At 53.2% G+C, this 19,450-nt stretch overlaps 1 protein-coding gene across 3 annotated transcripts in view; it reads right to left on the bottom strand.

Moving 5' to 3' along the window:
* Positions 1–5,319: 5,319 nt before the first annotated feature.
* Positions 5,320–19,450, bottom strand: part of DUS2 (dihydrouridine synthase 2) — a 33,364-nt gene continuing 19,233 nt past the window's right edge. For all 3 annotated transcript variants that reach the window (XM_005876432.2, XM_014547851.1, XM_014547852.1), the window contains 9 exons: positions 17,715–17,780; positions 17,463–17,533; positions 15,134–15,220; positions 13,241–13,409; positions 10,184–10,305; positions 8,733–8,882; positions 7,290–7,377; positions 6,134–6,207; positions 5,320–5,899 (listed from right to left, as the gene is read on the bottom strand). In XM_005876432.2, coding sequence (XP_005876494.1) covers positions 5,662–5,899; positions 6,134–6,207; positions 7,290–7,377; positions 8,733–8,882; positions 10,184–10,305; positions 13,241–13,409; positions 15,134–15,220; positions 17,463–17,533; positions 17,715–17,780 — 1,065 coding nt within the window. In that variant the 3' untranslated portion in view covers positions 5,320–5,661. The remainder of the gene's footprint in view (positions 5,900–6,133; positions 6,208–7,289; positions 7,378–8,732; positions 8,883–10,183; positions 10,306–13,240; positions 13,410–15,133; positions 15,221–17,462; positions 17,534–17,714; positions 17,781–19,450) is intronic.

Here is a 19,450-nt window from a genome sequence, read left to right as displayed (position 1 = left end):
GACCGGGCCGCCCATAGGCCACTGGCGCCTCGGGCTAACCCGACGGCCCCGCCCTTTCACCCGCCTACTGCGTGACCTCGTCTCCCGGAGAAGGAAGTCACGTGATCACGGAGCGCTGAATAGCCCCGCTACTTCTTGGGAGTTGTAGTTTGGCCTCTATTCCCGTCCCAACTTCTGAGCTAGGCCCGCGCACCGGCTGTGAAGTCATTGGCCCTCTCTAATTGAGGAGCCCACCGGCCAATCGGAGGCAATCCCTTTCCTTATTGGGCGGAGCTCACGTCGAGGAAGGGGCCCCGGAGCCCGGAGGTTACGGGTTCCGTGACGAGCTGCTGCTGTATTGCTCTGCTTGACTGGGTTTGGGAAAGGTATCAGGGCCCCGGAGGGTTACGTGGACACCACTCAAACCTTCTCAACCCACCCCACGCCTCCTGGCGAGGGCTCCAGAAGGCGGGGACCAGACCGAGCCTGGGCGGGGAGAAGCAGGGACCTGGGCAGCGCCCCCAGTCCTGAGTCGGAGCTTCGCGTCGCTGTAGGCCCACCCCTACTGGGCGGGTCCCGCGCTTCCTAGGCTGCGCCTTTGTCTGCCCCCATGAGCCGGCCTGGCAGCTGCTCCCTCGAGCACAATCGGCGGCGCGTTCGAGGCCTCGGCGCGGCCTGATGGGCAAAGTCTGTCCCCTGCTGGAAGTTGGGGAGCCCTTCGTGAACTGGCGACACTCGTGGACTAGTGATCTCTGCGTCCCAGTGCACATGAAAGCGGGAGGGATCGTGCTGTTAGTGGGGAAGTGACACTATGTTAAAGAACCGTTTGCTCTTTTGGCTCCTCCCCAGCAAGCTAGTCTTCCTTCCCCTGAGACAATCCAAGACGCCTCCTCCGGGGCCTGGGATGGAGGCAGTGCCCGGGGACGCTGAACCTGGCTTGTTTACTTACAGCTGCTCGGAGGCCCAGGATGGACGCGGAGCTGGGAGAGCGGAGGTGGCCAACTCCACTAGCTCCAGGCCCACCGGCCGTAGCATCCGTACAAGCGCATGTTGCAGAGTGTTGCAGAGGAACCCAGGGGGGACGCAGAGATGAATTAGTGTCCTTTCAGGGGTGAGGGAGAGGCCAGCAAATCTATAATCACTGTAGAGATTAGAACTGTGCCAAGAGCTCAGAGGTTCATAATCCCGTTGGCTACCAATTCTCCACCAGGGCTAAGAATGAACTGGAGAGAGGGACAAGAGGTGAGGAAGATAGTTCCAGGCAGGGACTAATTTCCAGTCTTGGAGACCAAAAGTAACTGCAGTGAGTCCTGACCAGAGTGCTCAGAGGTTAGAGCATCAACCCGAAGGGTCTTGGGTTCAACTCCCAATCCATGGCAAGTACTTGGGTTGCAGGTTCAATCCTGGCCCAGGTTGGGGCATGCAGGAGGCAACCAATTGATGTCTCTGTCTCTCCATCCCCCACCACCACCACCATCTCCCTCCCACTCTCTTTAGAAATCAATGGGAAAAATATCCTTGGGTGAGGATTAACCAAAAAAATATATAAGAAAAAAAAAGTAACTGCAGTGAGAAGACTTGAGTGTTGCAGGTCACTGCAGGACATCTGAACTTCATGCTGAGGGCAGTAGGGAGCCACAGAAGGGTTTGGAGCAGGGTACTTCCATGTTCAGGATTCTGAATGAATCACTGGATTAAACTGAAAGTGGGGGAGGTTGGAGGCAGGAGAGAATAACAGTCGTCAAGGAGAGGGAGCAAATGGCATTAAGTGGGTGTAACATCCTCCCGATAAGCTGTCCTGATTTCAAAGGATCTCCAACCCTGAGGAACTGAGTGTAAAACTTAGAGGCCAAAAGCCACACTAACTTTTCAAAGCCTTCTGCCCCAGGCAGATAGATAGGTGGCTGGCCTGCCAATTAGTACCACATGTAATACGACCCTGGTATAGTAAAAAGCCCCAGGAGGTTGTCTAACTTACCTCCCTCTCCCCATAAAAAAAAAAAAAAATGCAATTTCAGGATGTGTCCCCTGCCCCCTCACACATACCTCCCAGGTTATCATCTGGATGGTGAAAATAGACCTTTATCTAGCCTCTCTGTCCTCCAGACATGATTTTACCTGAAACAATGACTCAGCCAGCCAGGCCAGGGGAAAGGCAAGAGGGAGACTGAGCCTGTCAGCCCCACCGGCAGGAAGGGACCACAGAAGCTGTAGATGGCTTGAAAAATTCACCGATCCATCAAATGCTGGGTGATGCAGCTGTGTTCTCAGCCACTGCACCTGGAGACAAACTTAGGAATCAGGTCTTGGGGAAGATTTCTGGTCTGGAGGAAACTAAGAACCCTGCCATGCAGTGATGAGAGCTGGGCAGTAGGCAGAAACTTCAGGAAGAATGTCACTTTCGTAAGAAAGGCAGCAATGGCTGGAAGCTCTGCAGGCTGTGGCAGGGCCCCGCCACCACATACACACACCAATACACGAACTCTCGCCACCCTTTTTCCTCAGTTAGGGCCAGGACCTCCCGGATGAGCTCTTCCTCGGGCCAGCTCCAAAACTCTCTGAGATGGCAGGAGGCCATCTGACTCACCTCCAGCCTCCTGAGAGCCCTGTGAAAGCAGGAAGCTCAGGGGACCGGTGCAGTAGACAGAACCCTAGTCTGGGCTAGTTGTGGGTCCCTTCATGCCTTCTTTCCCTCCTCTGTGAACGCCAGCCAGGCCTGAGATTTAGGTAAGGCCATCTATTTCATCAGTTGCTGCAGGACTGGCTCTGAGCCCCCTTTGCTGCTCTCCTGTGGCCTCTGAGCCATGAGATGATACAGCTTAGTCCAGTCTAGACCCCTTTGTTCCACATTAGAGGGAACAGAAGCCTTGGAGGGAAGTCAGAGTTTGGAAAACTTTCTCCATTCCACACATCCCCTCCCCCCAAACTCTTGTTCGATACTTTTTTTTTTTAATATATTTTTTCTTGATTTCAGAGAGGGAGAGGGAGAGATAGAAACATCAATGATGAGAATCATCGATCAGCTGTCTCCTGCACACCACTACTCGGGATTGAGCCTGCAACCCAGACATGTGACCTTGACCAGACTCGAACTTGGGACCCTTTAGTCCACAGGCTGATGCTCTATCCACTGAGCCAAACCAGCCAGGGCTGATCCGTCTTCTGTGCCTGTTCGCCACCCCATGACAAGGCTGGCCATCAGCGACACGAGGACTGCCCTTGAGCAGCTCCAGTCTACAACTGAAGAAAGTTAGTTGCTGAAGTCAGCACAGGGTGCTGAGAAGACAGGGTCAGCACTTTGTCCTCAAATGCTAGGCTAAGGAGTTTGAACTTGATCCAGAGGGCAGTGAAGAGCCATGGAAGACTTCTGAGCAAGAGGGACACCTGGAAGGAACTACGTGCAGGACTGCAGGGGTAAGAGGTTCCCCAATCATCTGCACAAAGTCCAGTCTTCTTGCTGTGGTCTTTGGAAGACCTGCCACCCTCTCTACCCTTATGCATCCCTCCCTCTCATGTTCTTAGCAAAATCATTTGTCCCAAAATGTGATGAGCGAGGAGGAAGTCCTCAATCAAGACGGCTGGAATGGATGGTAAGTATTGTGGCCACTAACCCAGAGAGGGGTTTGGGTGTCTAAGCGGCCTTAGTTTAAGGTGAGAACAGTCGCTGGAGCTTTCTGACCTGACTGGGCCCTCCACTCAGTCCCAGATCTTAGGCACGTCACTCTGAGACCAGGTGGGCCTCACTGAGGTATGCTGAAGTGAGACCATTTGTGGGCAAACATATTTAACCAAGATCTTTGTCAGACATCCTTAGACATGGAACATGTACTAGCCCCTACCTACCTGCTCCCCTGGGAATGACCCTCTCCCCAGTACTTCTCCTGGGCCCTCAAAGTCCCCACGCTCCAGCCTCTATCTTAGTAGCTGACCTCTACCCCTGCCTCTCCTCTATAGCCCAAAAATGAATCTGACCCCACCAGAGAAGGGATTTCCCCAGGAAACCACAGTGGTGGGCAGAGAGGCTGGAGGACAAAGCCCAACCCTACTGGGGAAGTGAATCTTCAGACTGAGGACCTGGCCCACAAGGGTCCTCCCATTAGCTCTGACTGGCTCAGGATGCCTGGGGGTTGGGGGAAGGTCCATTGGGGCTTCACTGTCTGCCCTGTTCCAGTCAGGGTATAAGGAAAAGCGAATGGAGCACTTTTACGAAGACAGTTTTTGTGTAAGAAAAATCAGAAATTGTACGTAAAGCTTGATGGCCGAGACCAGACTAAGCCTCAGTCGCTCTCCTGGGTGGGGTCTCTTTTCTGGGAGCACTGGTTTGGGCAGTTGGTTAGGGCAGGTTCATCACAGTGAACCCATTAGCCACATAGTGCCCTATCACAGGGTAGCCTATTTACCCTCCAGCCAGCCTCAAGCAGGCAGAGAACAGCTGATTCCACTCTGAGAGGAGGGCCCTTGGCCCCAGAGAGGACTTGCCCAACATCAGAAAGCCATGGACTCTGGAGGCGTAGTGTGGTAGTGCGGTATCCTTATCTGTACACAGAAGAGCAATGCGGGTGCAGGGAGAGGCAGCCCCAGGCCTGAGACAGAGGCTTCCCCCGCCCAACCCCTGACTCAGGCTGGAAGGGTCAGGGGCTCCTGGCTGGCACAGGGACCTGACCCTGGGGAGACGGGAGGAGCATCGCCTTGGCCCAAAGGGGAATCCCCCTTCCCACAGAGCTTGGAAAGGGGGAGGAGAAGCAGCGTGTTTACAGCTGAGGAAGCAGGAGTGGCACTGGGCAGGGACCTTTGGTCAGAAGGCCCCTCCCAGTAAGCGTGGGTGGCCTCACAAGGAGTTGAGTTGTGGTAGCCGTTTGTTTGCTTCTCACTGCCAGGAGGAAATTAAAGAGAATCTGCCACTTCCTTCCGGCCCAAACGGGATGGTGGGGGCGGAGGGCGGGGCAGTGGCGTGGGCGGGCAATCACAAGGGCCCAAAATTGTTGTCCTCAGCAGTCTCCAGTATCCTCTGCCCAGAGCAGGCACCTCATAGGTGTGAGCTCCAGACAGCTGGAGCTCAGACCCAGCATTCCCAATGTGCCTGAGCAGGTCCAGATAACCCTAACCGTTCCCAGCGTCCATATCTTCTTTCTTCAGGAAAGCCAACTGATGGCCATGGCCTCAGGTGTACCACCAGTAGAATGGGCTTCTTGGGCCTTGCCTTCCTGGTTCAGTTCAAGTCCATTGAGCACTAAAGGTGATTACCCTGCCCCCCACCTCCACCCAGACACATACTTTTTAGGACGCTCCAGCTCTTCATAGAGGGTGGAAGTAGAATAATTATGCCAGCTCATCCATTAGTCTGTGTGTGAAAATGCCCAAGGCTGAAGCAGCCAGCCATGGGGAAGGGGAGAGGGTGTCTTTATTGCACTGTACCAATGTCAGGTTAGGGAGGTGCCACCTGGAAAAGCCCGTTTTTAAAGAAAATACTGAGATCACTGGGAACTTGGCCCCGCTACTCAGATCTACCAGGAGAGATGGGTACACTGGGTGCACCTTGGCCCATATTCCAGACTGATGGCCCAGGCTAACCCCTTAACATCTGTCAGGCAGGGGCAGCAAATTATCCAATAGCATCTGGTTCATGCTCTGCACCCACAGTCATCTTGGGGCCAGGCTCACTGACCAGGGCTGAGACAGTGATCACCAGCCTTCCAGGGGGCTCTCTTTCCCACTTCCCAAGGTTACCAGGGGCTTCTTGCACAGCTCCCCAGGCATTGCTGGCTCCTGAGCTCTGGGGCCCCCAGGGTCTTGGTCAGGTGCCTCCCTCTTACGCTTGTGCAAAGAGAGGCTCTCTTCACTCAGTCGACCCTCAGGGAGGCCCTGGCTCCGCAGACAGACGATGGCTGCAGCCTGCTCCGCCAGTTTCTTGGACTTGTCCCTGGGCAGATGAGGCATGGGGCATTAGGGCAGGTAGGCAGGCACACTGGTGGCAGGACTAGAGGCTGGGAGGCCTTACTCCCAATACCCTTGTCACAGATTCTGACTGAACTGAGGAAGGGGTCATAACCCAGGGATGCCACTATCCAGGTACACCATCCCCCCAAACTTCCAGGCCAATGCTACAAGCAGGCCCTCCACCCCAAGCCTCATGCTCACTGATGGGGAAACTCACCACAAGGTGGACTGATACTTTTGCTCAGCCACAGTGACAACAGAGCAGAAGAGGCGATCCAGGGGGCGTTGAACCTGGTGCAAAGAGAGCAAAGGAAACAAGGATGGCTGCATGAGGACAACAGGAACAGCCCTGGAGGCCCCCCTGCAGGGTCACGCCGAAGGCAGAGAAAAGGAAGTCCTTCCCACCTCAGTCACATGAAAGCTACGTGTTCCACATGCTCCTCCCCAGCAGAAGTGTGTGGTGCGCCTTCCAGGGAAGAAAGATGGACGCACAGACAATGACACCACAGCGTGTCAGGAGTTCTCTCGTGAACCTAAGCAAAGGGCCGTCAGGGCCCTTAGCTGTGCGTGACTATGGAGTCTCCTCCTACTGACATCTGGATGGGTCAGGTCTCCAAAATAAGTAGTTCCAGATGGCAAAGGGGTAAGAGGAGACAAGGACTGGGGCAAAGAAGATCCACCTGGCAGAGACCAGGTGATGTGGCAGGAGAGCTGAGTGGCGGGGGTGCAGCCGGGGGAGGGGAGAGTTCTCATGCTCTGAGCTGCTGAGGACTTGAGCAAGGGAACCAGAGCTCAGATTTGCTTTAGAAATGTTACTCTGGCAGAGGAGGACACACGGTCCAGAAGGGACAAGCCTGGAGGTCAGAAGGCCAGTCCAGAAGAGACAGAGCCACTTAAACAAGATAGCTATAGGGACCAAAGGAATTGAACCAATACTGTCTCCAAATTTTCACCAAAGGGCCCCATGTCTGGGGCCCAATTCTGTGCCCCATTAGCTGAGGCCTGGTCCAAAAACGTGTCTAACTTTCAGGTTTGAGCATCCTTCCTAAGCCAACTGGCCATTTCCAGAGACATCTCCCCTCCCTCAGCAACACCACTGGACTAGCCCAGGCAGCCCTTTACTTAAGTCTCTAGTTCAGTTTTATGAGAGAAGCAAGAATTAGATAACAGGCCCACTCTCAAAGGTAAGGCACTATCAGCAACTGGCCCAACCACCAGTAACCACTCTGTGCCTACAGAGGGCAAAGCCAGGCTCCAGCCAAGCAGCCTGGAGTCCAGGGTACAAGCTGTAGGTGTACTGGGGGTGATGGCATGGGAATGCTGTGGGAATGCTGTAGGGCTAGATGCAGGGCAGGCCACAGCCAGGAACTCACCGTTTCATATACGGGTTGCGCCAACTTCTCCCTCCGGCACCATTCCAGCAGGCACATCTTGGGGGTGATCTGGGGTGAATATGCTCTCCTGAGGAAAGGAGGGGACGTAGTCAGGGCCCACCCACTATCACCAACACATTTCTCAGCAGGGGCACTATTCAGTTCCCGGTAGGAGCTACAGGAACGGAGACATCGAGCTGCTGCCTTTAAGATTCCTGGATCACCTACCTTTGTGGCCTGGTGGTTGAGCATGAACCTATCAACCAGGAGGTCACAGCTGGATTCCCGGTCAGGGCACATGCCCAGGTTGCGGGCTCGATCCCCAGCGGGGGCTGTGCAGGAGGCAGCCGATCAATGATTCTCTCACCATTGATGTTTCTCTCTCCCCCTCTCCCTTCCTCTCTGAAATCAATACAAATATATTTTTAAAAAATAAGACTCCTGTACCTATTCCCCTGACCATCCATTTCTGTTCCACCAGCAATTTGGAGCCTGCATTCTGCCTGAAGGGAAGATGGGCTTCGGCATGCTTAGGGAATTGAGGTGGGAAGTGAACTCCCAGCCCTCTGAGCTCCAGCCTGGAAAACAGCCTTTGACGGCCAAGAAGGAAGGTCCGGTTTGCCTCTCAAGACAAGATCTGGGGGGAGTGGGTGGGAGTGGGGAACGCAGGTGGCCATACAAAGGTCTCAGGAATCTAGCTTAGTACACCCTAATTATGTCTGCTGAGTGTCAAAATGACCCACTGCTGCTTATCCACAGTGGACTCTGGTTTCAGAGTCAGTCTGCACCACGGTCCAACTTCCTACCAGGAGCTCTCCATGGATGTGACTGCCCAACAGCTGTCCCTACACGCCTCCTCCCAAGCCGTTGCCAGACAAAACTAGCTCCTGGCCTGGGCCTGGAAATCCGAGAAAGGCTTGGATACCAGATTGCAGAGGACAAGGATGAGGGACCCAATCAAAGCTGAGTCAGTCTGAGGCAATAATTGGCCTGAAGCTACATCTGCCTAGAGAGGATGCCCTAGGGCTGGTGAGGGGCAGTGGGTATGGGCAGGACTTGCCTGATAAAGACAAGGGTCCCTCTGCCATTGGAGAGCTCCTTGTAGGCAGCTAGTTCCTCAGGGGTAGGGAAAAGCACAGACTTTCAGAAACAGAAGGAGAGAAGTCCTCTCACCCGAGAGGTGGGGAGTGGGTCAGGGAAAAGGTGGAGTCCAGTGGCCCTTGGGACAACATGCACAACCTTGACAGCACTGCCTGGGCTTTCAGGGACTATCTTCTCCAAAACGCCTTCGTTGGGTGGCTAAAAATTGAGAACAAGTATCCAAACCAAAGAGAGCGGTGGTCCCCAAACTTGTCGCTAGCCATGTACAACAGCCAGCTTGCCAGCCTGGGGAAGCCCAGAGGCACTGGCCCTGGCCTAAGCTTAGGCCAGCTGGAGACCTACCGGTCAAACTTGACAGCCATCTTAATGACACCGGAGGTATCTTCAGCCGGCTCCTCCGCCTCCTCTGGGGTCCTGGCCAGGAACTCGGCCCGCCGGGAGTCCAGTTCTCGTGTGGTCTCCTCATAGAAGGCACCAAGGCCAAAGGCCTCACTATATAAAGACAAGTCAAGCGGGGCAAACCCCTTAGTCGAGGCAGCATCCAGGGAACTAGTGCAGGAACCAGGGCCCCACCACTGAGAAATGCCACTCCATATCCACCAAAACACCTCCAGGACCTGGCCCTCAGAAGACACCTGCTACCCACCCCTGGGGTCAGTCTGCACTGGTGGATGGGCAGTGAATGTGGACCCCTGAGGGTGGCCACTGGAGCTTTGTACCACTTTGTAGGCAGGGCTGGGTGGGAAAGTTTGTTAAGGTCACCCCCATCATCTGAGCCCAGCCTCTCTTCCCAGGAAGAGCATCCAGGCAGGGCTCCCCAGCCAGCAGTGACTAAGCTGACCTACACAGATCAAGCGCCAGAGGCAGGCAGAGCTTCATCTTCATGTGTGCCCGCAGGAGGAAGAAACGGAGGCCTGGCCACTGAGTGGTTCCCCACTTCCTGCCCCGGCCACAAGCAGTTAGGCCTCAGCTAAACTGAGGTACCACCCAGAGCAACAGTTATACTCTTGAAAAGTATAGTCTTGAGCTCACAAGACGCCTGGGTCAAGCTGGTTAAGTTAGGTGGCACAGGGACAGAACCAACACCACCAGCCCAGGATGTGGAGGGTTTGGGCAAGGCTTATTCTTCCAAGAAGCATCGTAAGGACAGGTGGACACTCACAAAGATGGCCGTCTGGGGGTGAGAGTGGTTCAGAAAGGCTTCTCTGAAGGAGGCAGGGTACAGACAGCCAACATGAGGGGGAGAAAGCATTCAGGTAGAAGAGCCAGTGCGAGCAAAGGTGTGGAGGTGGGAAGAGGAAATAGGGAGTTGTGGGAGCAGACACTAGGTCAGGCTGTGAGGGCCCCAAATGTCAACCGCCTGAGTAGAGGAGCAAGGGGTGGTCTCTCAACGGCAGAGTGATGGAGCGTGGGCGCAGTCTCAGGCCAGGGCTCCATTCTGCACCCCCAACGCTCCTGATAACTGGGACTTGGTGGCATTGCATGTGATTATAGACCTGTTACCAGGAAAGCCCCTTCCTCCCCAGGAATTCCCAAGCCCAGCCCCCGCATTCCTCCATCCTGCTAGTGCCCTGGTATCCGAAACATTGCTGCCGAGACCAGTCCAGGGACGTAAAGTTCCAAAGCTTTGACAGTATCCCCTTCTGTGCGGCAAAGCTGTAGCACAACCCCACTCCTGCACATCTGCCTCCAAAAGCGGTGTCCCTGGCTCCCTGGTAGAGTCAGCTTAGCGCTCAGGGTCAAGCCTGGGCAATGCCTGCAAGGACAGATGGACAGCCCGTTGCCCCTCTCACCAAATTTCCCGGGAAGACTGGGCGGCATGGAGCAACTTTCCCTGGGGTGACTCCAGCTGTTCTCGCAGCATCTGGCACAAGCAGTGCTTGGTGTTGGTGTAGTGATTGTCATACTGCACGGCCTGGAAGAAGAACCAACATGAGCCCACCTGCTGCCCCCGAGGCGGAAGTGTGCTTGCAGCCAAGGTAGTGGGACCTCATAAGAGCCACCTCCATCCTGGCCATCTAAGCTTCCAGATAATGCTACAAAGCTCAAGGGTCACAGCCAAAGCTGGAAGAAGAACCAACATGAGCCCACCTGCTGCCCCCTGAGGCGGAAGTGTGCTTGCAGCCAAGGGAGTGGGACCTCATAAGAGCCACCTCCATCCTGGCCGTCTAACCTTCCAGTTAATGCTACAAAGCTCAAGGGTCACAGCCAAAACCCCCAATCAGGAGCACTCCCTACTGGACAGCCTGTCTGAGGTCCAGATGTGCAGGGAGCCCCTCTTGCTTCAGCCACCATAGTTAACTATAGAGGACATGCTGCAAGAACAAGACAAATTCTGGTGGGAAGAACAAGACAAGTTCTGGTGTGGCAGGAAGAGCCCAGGAGGGGGTGGGATTCTTCTATTCCTTATAACCATGGTAGGTACCTTCCCTGCCCATATCTTAAATGGCCTGTCTCCAATTTCCTCTGCATGAGTAAAGTACGGCACCATCTACTCAGCATGTGCACGTGTGTTACTTGTCACTTCACTGAGCTATACAAGCATGAGGTGCAGCTGTTAGCGCTACTTCACAAACTGGTACGTGCAGGGTCTGGGAAATAGGACAACCAACTGCCCAGGATACCAGTAGAAGCCTGCTTAGCTGGGGCAGGCCAGAGAGCGTGCGTGGAGGGTGCCCCAGTCCTCCAGAACCCCCTCAACTCCTTGCCCCCTACGCTCTTCTAATAGGCCTATGTCTTCAGTGCCATGACTCGCTCAGGACAAAGCAGAGATATGTGGGTAAGCCCCAGCTGCTGTTAGCGCTACTTCACAAACTGGTACGTGCAGGGTCTGGGAAATAGGACAACCAACTGCCCAGGATACCAGTAGAAGCCTGCTTAGCTGGGGCAGGCCAGAGAGCGTGCGTGAAGGGTGCCCCAGTCCTCCAGAACCCCCTCAACTCCTTGCCCCCTACGCTCTTCTAATAGCACGAGGCCTGTGTCTTCAGTGCCATGATTCGCTCAGGACAAAGCAGGGATATGTGGGTAAGCCCCAGCCGGCCTTGAGTCAGCTTACTTGGGACAGAAAACTGACTGGACCAGAAACAGCCCTGCCTATGCTTGAAAGCCGCTCCCTTTCTCCAGGAAAACAAACATTCTTTGTTCTGTTTTTTAACCTCACCCAAGAACATGCTTAGAGAAAGGAAGGGAGAGAAAGAGACGAAAAAAGAACAACACTGATGTGAGGGAGAAACATCATTCAGTTGCCTTCCATATGTGTCCTGATCGGGGATCGAACCGGCAATGTTTCAGTGCACAGGACGATGCTCCAACCAACTGAGCCACTCCGGCCGGGCAGCACAAAAACACTCTCAAGAACATGCTTAGAGAAAGGAAGGGAGAGAAAGAGACAAAAAAAGAACAACATTGATGTGAGAGAGAAACATCAATCAGTTGCCTTCCATATGTGTCCTGATCGGGGATCGAACCGGCAATGTTTCAGTGCACAGGACGATGCTCCAACCAACTGAGCCACTCCGGCCGGGCAGCACAAAAACACTCTCGAAGGTCTGCCACAGGTCAAGCTGAGCAGGAATGATAGAAGCACCTTTCACCCAGTGAGCAAACTCAACACAACTGTACATGTCTCCTCTATTACAGACTTGCCAAAAGAGCTAGACAGCTGACCTGGGCTGAAGCAAGCCCCCTGTGCCTCTGGCTGACCCAGGCCACTGGAGAGGGAGCAATGCAGTGGTGATCGTGAGAGGAAGGAAGGAGGCCCAATCTGGTCACCAACTGGCCTAAGAGGACACCCAGAACCAAGGGAAGGACAGCTGCAACATCGAGCAAGGGAGGCTCTAGGACAGAGGCTGCCCAGCTCTGGACACGGGCCTCAGGGACTCCTATCATCCCCAGCCCTGGGGAGATCCCCAAGCCATGACAGCCACAGCTGCCCAGGGCTTGAAGCAGACGGAGGCAGTCTTAGGATCTGAGAAGCTCCTGACCTTTCCAGGAGGGTGTGAGCCCCAGGATGGAAGAGGAAGGGGGAAGTCTGCTCTGGGGGACAGCGCAGGCCCAACGCACGGAAGAATGTGAGGCCATTCACTACCTCCACCTGCAGACATGCACGGCTGACCATAGAGTCCCACAGAGTTCCCGAGTTGTGCCAAAGGGACAGGTGAACTTGTCAAGAAAATTCCTTTACAGGGAAATGCCCTTGGCACTGCCATCAAGCTCCCAGTGAGAAGAAAAGGCTATTCCCTGAGGAGAGGGTTAGCAATGGGTTATTCGCTAAGTTAGAGGTTAAAGCATTCTGAGAATTCACAAGAGAAGAGTTTTGAGTGACTCTGACTGAAGACAAGGTGAAACATCTCTATGGAGATAATCAGTCCTCAACAACAGCAGCTACAATGGCTCCTCCTGGCTGTGGCTACTCTGTGCCAACCCATTGGCATGGTTATCTTCAGTGACACGGACACTGTCACTGTGCAGGCACGTGTATGTAGCCAACCCATTGGCATGGTTATCTTCAGTGACACGGACCCCACTGTCACTGTGCAGGCACGTGTATGTGTGGGGGTTGAAAACGAGGAAAAGGTCGTGTTTGGGGCCCCAAAAGCATCCTGGATCCAGAGGTCCCTGCTGTGACCCCACACCGTGGAAGCTTTAGAAGGAGGTAATTAGGGGGACGCCTCCCTGGCACTCCTTCTTCATACTGCAGCCTGGGGGACCGCAGCTGCATGACCAGAACTGAAAAGAAAAGGAGAGGGACAACAGGGGCTGCTGGCAGCTGGGGGCTGACCCAATGCGCTTTCTGCAGGAACGGGGCAGACAGGGAGAAATGTTTGCCTCGAAAAAGTGCAGAGACGTACGTATCGGATGTACTTCTGCATGACCTCCTCCAGGGGCCGCAGACCCTCCTTGAGGAAGATGGATGGGTTCCACATGGCAGCTCGGGCCACCATCACTGAAGAGGCTGCTGTAGCTTGTCGAAAGTCCTCGATGTCCAAATAATCTTGGATGTGGTCGTGAGATCCTCCACTGAAAGGCAACGGGGATTGGAGGTGGGGGGGAGGGTCACCATCTTTGTCCCAGCATTTTCAGAAAAAGGCAACTCCCAGGTCTGTCTCCCATTAGCTGTGTGCTCAGCTGTGAGCACCTGTGGAGCCTGGAGATTCACACACACACACACACACACACACACACACACACACACTGTGGGGTCAGGAGCACTAACTGAGATAATACAGGAAAGCAGCCCAAACCGTGCCTGACACTTAACAGGTATCCCCAAGATTTTACCTTCCTTCCACTTCATCCTAAACAGTGGCTAAAGCCAGCCCAATCTCAGACAAGTGGACACTGAGATTACAGGAACCCCCACCCCCTAGGCTGGGGCACCTATATGCCCACTAAGGGCTGGTCAAAACTCTAGAGCAGTGGTTCTCAACCTTCTGGCCCTCTAAATACAGTTCCTCATGTTGTGACCCAACCATAAAATTATTTTCGTTGCTACTTCATAACTGTAATGTTGCTACTGTTATGAATCGTAATGTAAATATCTGATATGCAGGATGGTCTTAGGCGACCCCTGTGAAAGGGTTGTTCGACCGCCAAAGGGGTCGCGACCCACAGGTTGAGAACCGCTGCCCTAGAGAGAGAGAGAGCACAATGCAGTGATGATAGTGAGAGGAAGGAAGGAGGCCCAGTTGGGTTGCAATTTCCCTTCCTGCCACGGTGCAGCCCCAAGGGCCCCCTTGTAAACTGCTGTCTTCATCTGTTCCATTAGGAGCCAGGCAGCAGCCTCAGTCCAGAAACAGCATTGTGTGTTTGGGGGGCGGGGGGAGGAGGGGAGGGGAGAGAGGCAGTAAGAGGGTCCAGTGTCTTGAGTAGCTCTACCCTTTCCAGACCACCCCTAAAACTCCTTGGCCTGGGAAAGGCTGGGCCTGGCTACCAACCCCACCCTTAGCTCTCTCCCTCTATCCAGCAGGCAGGCATGCCTTTTGTCAGGGCTTCAGGGCTTTGGAACTTCCCTGTTCCCATCCTGCCACCAGGCTCCGTGCCATCCTAAGGTGCAGGGCTGCTCTGGACTCCCCTCTGGCCTACACAGCAGCAAATGGACAGTGTCTGACTACTACGTCTTTGGGCGGGCCACTGGTACCTCACACCTGCCAGCCTAGGTTCCAGGTCCTGGAGCTGCCCAGATTGCTTGCTTGGACTTTGGACTGTGATTGGCCTTATGAACCTTGAGCCATACAGGGTGGGCAAGAGTAGGTTTACAGTTATTTGTATGGAAAATAATACAATAATTAATAAATAATACAAGAATAAACTCTTTGTTTCATGTACTCACAACTGAAACCCTATTTTGCCCACCCCTGGATAGCTCTATGTGCTCTGACTTGGGCCTCCTCACCCTACATCCTGCACACCTAACTCGGGTGTGACATCACCTTCCCCTGGGCCTGCTTCGGTGGCCACCTCCTTGCTCTCCCTGTCCCCTGAATACTCCTGCCCTCAACCCATCCATCAGAATGCCCTGAGCCCCTGCCTACTGCACACCTACATCAGCCACTCACCAGAAGCCACTTGTCTGACAGGCACTTGTCTGACTCGTTACCAACTTCATTTTTCATACCACCCTTTTTTCTTCTCCCTTAATGTCAGTTTTTAATGCTAATTCCTTCCATTTTTATATGCCAGATCAAATCCCCTCGGAGTGAGGTGAGGCATGAAGACGTCAATGATGAGGAAGGGAGACTTACTTGGCTATGACAGGAATGGAGAGGGTTTCAGCAATGGCTTTGATGGTTTCACAGCTGACAGGGTGTTGAGGTCGCTCCTCCCGCTTCCTTGGAGATAAACAAAAATGACGGGCTGAGGGCTGAGTGCCAAAGGTCATGTCACAGTTCACACAGGGTTACATTAGTCAAACCCTACTGTCCTCCCTAATAAACCTCAGAAGGTCATGTGGCCATCACGGATAGGGGTCCAGCTGCAGTGGGTCGCTCCTCCCGCTTCCTTGGAGATAAACAAAAATGACGGGCTGAGGGCTGAGTGCCAAAGGTCATGTCACAGTTCACTCCTGTGACAGGGTTACATTAGTCAAACCCTACTGTCCTCCCTACTAAACCTCAGGAAGGTCATGTGGCCATCATGGATAGGGGTCCAGGCTGCAGTATATGGCTCTCATGACCTCTGCTGTGAGGGGCAGGAGCAGCACAAGTCTCTGCTGAGAAGGCAAGTCCAGCTCTTGGAGGCCTACAGGTGAGGCATAGCTGCAGGGGGCTGATGCAGAAGGCTGATGTGGGTGGCCTGACTCCCAAGGTCACTCTGCCTTTCCCTGGCTTCCTCTCACCTTGGCCGGAGATGAGGGACAGTGCCATAAGGATGCTACCCCCAGTGAACTGGTCCTGCCCTCCCCAAAGGACTAGGAACAGCTGCTGCTGCTCAGACTGGCCACTCCCACACAGCTGCCTGTGCTGAAGCCAAGTTGCACAGCTGATCCTGGGAGAGGCACCTGGCACAGGGTAGACCCAGCAGCCAGGGCAGACCATGGCTGTCATGAGCCACAGGGGAGCAGCACCACAACTGAGGCCCCTCCTTCCAAGGTCAAGTGCCAAAAGTTCTTGTGGATGAGATGAGACTTACAGATGCTGAGGTGAGCCCTGACCTGAGCTGTGCTCAGCAACAAGAAAGATGGTTGACCAGATAGCTCTTACCCAGGTCTTGTCTGGGTGTGTCCCCTCTGCTACACTCCTCAACCAAAGGGTCAGGGGCCGCAGGGCCTCAGAAAGCCCAGTTCAACCCAGCCTCTGCCTTCACCTTCCCACTCCCAGCAGCCAATGCTAGCCATCCTTAACAGCTTTGATGGCCAGAGTCCTTTCTTAAAGGTGCTGAAATCTCTCTTCCTAGTGTTTCCAACTACTGGTAGAAAGGAGCCTTATAAAGCAGAAATATCTTAATTTTCAAATGAGGAGTATGGTACTCTGAGAGGTTAAATGATTTGTCTAAGGCTACACAGCCAACAAGCAGCAAACCATGCAGTCTGGCCCGGCCAGGGTAGCTCAATGGTTGAGCGTCACCCATGAAAGAGGAGGCCATGGTTAGATTCCCGGTCAGGGCACATGCCCGGGTTGGGGGTTCAATCCCCAGTAGGAGGTATGCAGGAGACAGCCAATCAATGATTCTCTGTCATCACTGATGTTTCTATCCCTCTCTCCCTCCTCCTCCTTCCCTCTGAAATCAATAAAAACATATTTTTTTTAAAAAGAAAGAAAGAAATTAAACCAGGCAGTCTGAGCTCAGAGCCTATTGCCTCAGCGTATATGAGGGGTATGGCCTTTCACCTCCCCCTACTGGCTTCCATCAATACAGCTCTGCTTTTCTATTTTATATGTTAGAGTTCTGGGTTCCATTTTCTAAAAATGCTATAAGAGGCACAACCTGCAAAAAATGGGCTGTTCCCTCAAGACCCCTGAACCCAAAAGGAACATCACGCAGGAGAGAGAGGTCACTGTGGCCAAAGTCTACTGACCTGGGATTCTGTACAAAAGCACAGCCTGGACATAGGAAACAAGTTTGACTGGGAAACCCAGGGTAGCCTTCAGCAACACCTCAGCTCTCAGCACAGCATGCACCAGCTACAGACACAGGGACTGCTTCAAGCAGTCACTGTGTCAGCCGGCAGTCCAACAGGGGCAGACAAAAGAGGCAGTGCCTTTGAAAGAACAGCAATTGCTCAACGTAGTGGAAAGAAGATGAGATTCAGAGTCAGAGTTCTAATTCCACCACTTCCTGGCTGCATGATGCAATTTTGAGCAAATCATTCCATCTCTACCATTTACACATCCTGAGGGTAAGGGCACTTCTCCTTCCTCCTCCTCTCTCTGTCTCTAAAGCTCAGTGAAGTGCCTACCACCAGTAGATGCTCAATGAATGAAACAAAGGAAAATGCAAGCCCATAGAGAGCTTGACCACCACCAGGATGTCAAAGAGCAAGGCAGAGGTAGGCTGCATATGTAGAAGAGAACTTAGCTGTCACCTGGCTGAGGACCTTCCTACCAGTCAGTCACTAGAAAGGCAACCACTCACCTGCCGTGAACTGCGATGGCGGCAATGCCAGTCCTCTCTATCCGCTTCACAAGGTTCAGGGTATCTTCCAGCTGAGGAAGGGGACCGCACAGGGAGGTTACTGAGGCCACAGAGGGAGCAGCTGCCAGCTCCTAAAGTGGGCTCAGCTCTAGGCCCTCCTCCAAACCTAATTCAGCTCCTCAAAAGTTACTGACACCCCAAATAGACATCCCCAAAGAAAATGGACATTCAGATGTAACACACCATCCTTACCGATGGTAGGATGCGAATCTTGCAGGTCACAGGTCTGCTTGTCCCTTTAACAAGAGTGCTGAGGATCTGCAGAGAAAACACAAGCGCATCTGCCCCCTCTGGAGCAAATAACCACAACGGCTTATACTAATTACTCCTGCTACAGACCTGTGTATCCCAGTGGCATGGACACGTCTGTGTCCACATGAATGTCTGTTGCACACATACATGTAAGCTCCATGAAGGAAGGAGTCCACCTTCTTTCTATGCTAGCCCCGGGCCTGGCATAGTGGTGTATATATATTTGGTAAATGACTGAATGAATGATGGACCTGCATGTATGCCTGTGTAGATTACAGTGATCCTTTGCCAGGGCAAACATCTGAGAGCTTAAGATCCCACCTCATATTTCCTGAATGAGTTTATAGGGGCAGGGCTGGGAATATGTGTTTTTAAAGGCTCTGCCCAACACACTCCCTCCTCAATAGGATTCTGAGGCCTAGCCCTGGTTGAGAACACGTGGCTCACAGCTTCTTTCCTGCTTGAAGGCAATGCTCCCTTAGTGCTGTTCTGCAGAGTGAGGGAGCAGGAAGGCTTTACAGGTCTTGGGCCCTGTTCTCTTGTACCCCGCTCTTTAGATCAGGTATACAGGAATGAAACTGACAAAGGAAAAGACAACATAGTCAACATATATATATATTTTTTTTAATATATATGTGAGGTCTTGGGCCCTGTTCTCTTGTACCCCGCTCTTTAGGGGAATCAGGTATACAGGAATGAAACTGGCAAAGGAAAAGACAACATAGTCAACATATATATGTATTTTTTAATATATATGTACATACATATGTACTTTTTAATATATATGTACATATATATTTTTCTTATTGATTTCAGAGAGGAAGGGAGAGGGAGAGAGAGAGAGAAACATCAATGAGAGAGAATCATTGATCGGCTGCCTCGAGCCTGCAACCCGGGCTTATGCCCTTGGCCAGAATTGAACCCGGGATGCTTCAGTCCACAGGCTGACACTCTATCCACTGAGCTAAACCGGCTAGGGCAATAGTCAACATATTAAAAGGTGTTTCTTCTGCACAGTAATTGTAAAGAACTTCAAAGAAAGACCAAGAAAATCATATAGGAAAGTGTCAGGGACGTAGCAAGACCAGATGCCATGCGAGTCAGAAATCAAGAGAGATGGAGGTGACACTGCATGTCAGTGGCATTGCTATCTTAGTCCCTCACCAGAAATTTCAGGTCAGGCAAGCTGGAGGGAAGGTGGTCCCAAGAGCCCTCTTCAAGAACTGGGTTGCCTTCAGGCAGAGCAGAGGGGACATGCAGGCAGCTGCTGCCAGTCTTGGTTCTAAACAGACGAGGGCAGCAGAGAGCCAAGCTGCAGGAACCAGGGGAGGCCTTTTTCTCAGGGACAGGATGAGGCAGGACCCTCAGAAGACATCAGACTAAGAGGCTGGGCTGACAGGCAAGAGGACAGACAATGGGTAAGACAAGGCCTGCTGGCCCAGGTAAAACTGCCAGGGCATGACGGGAAAGAACAGGCCTCCTGTGCTGCCCCAGGGGGCAGACTGGGTCCGAGGTCCTGTTTTGCAGAGCTTCCTTTTGGTGTATTTTATCCAAGTGGCTCTAAGCACCTTCTTTAGTATTTATTTCATGTCCATGTTCAGGACCAGGAAAGAAATCGGTAACCAAAAGCCCTAGCCACTTGCAAGGTTCACACTGAGAGGAAAGGGCAGCTAGAG

This window comes from Myotis brandtii, unplaced genomic scaffold (genome assembly GCF_000412655.1).
Source record: "Myotis brandtii unplaced genomic scaffold, ASM41265v1 scaffold486, whole genome shotgun sequence".
NCBI classification, from domain to species: Eukaryota; Metazoa; Chordata; class Mammalia; order Chiroptera; family Vespertilionidae; genus Myotis; species Myotis brandtii.
The sequence above is the reverse complement of the archived record's forward strand: the minus strand, read 5'-3'. Positions and strand labels throughout refer to the sequence as shown.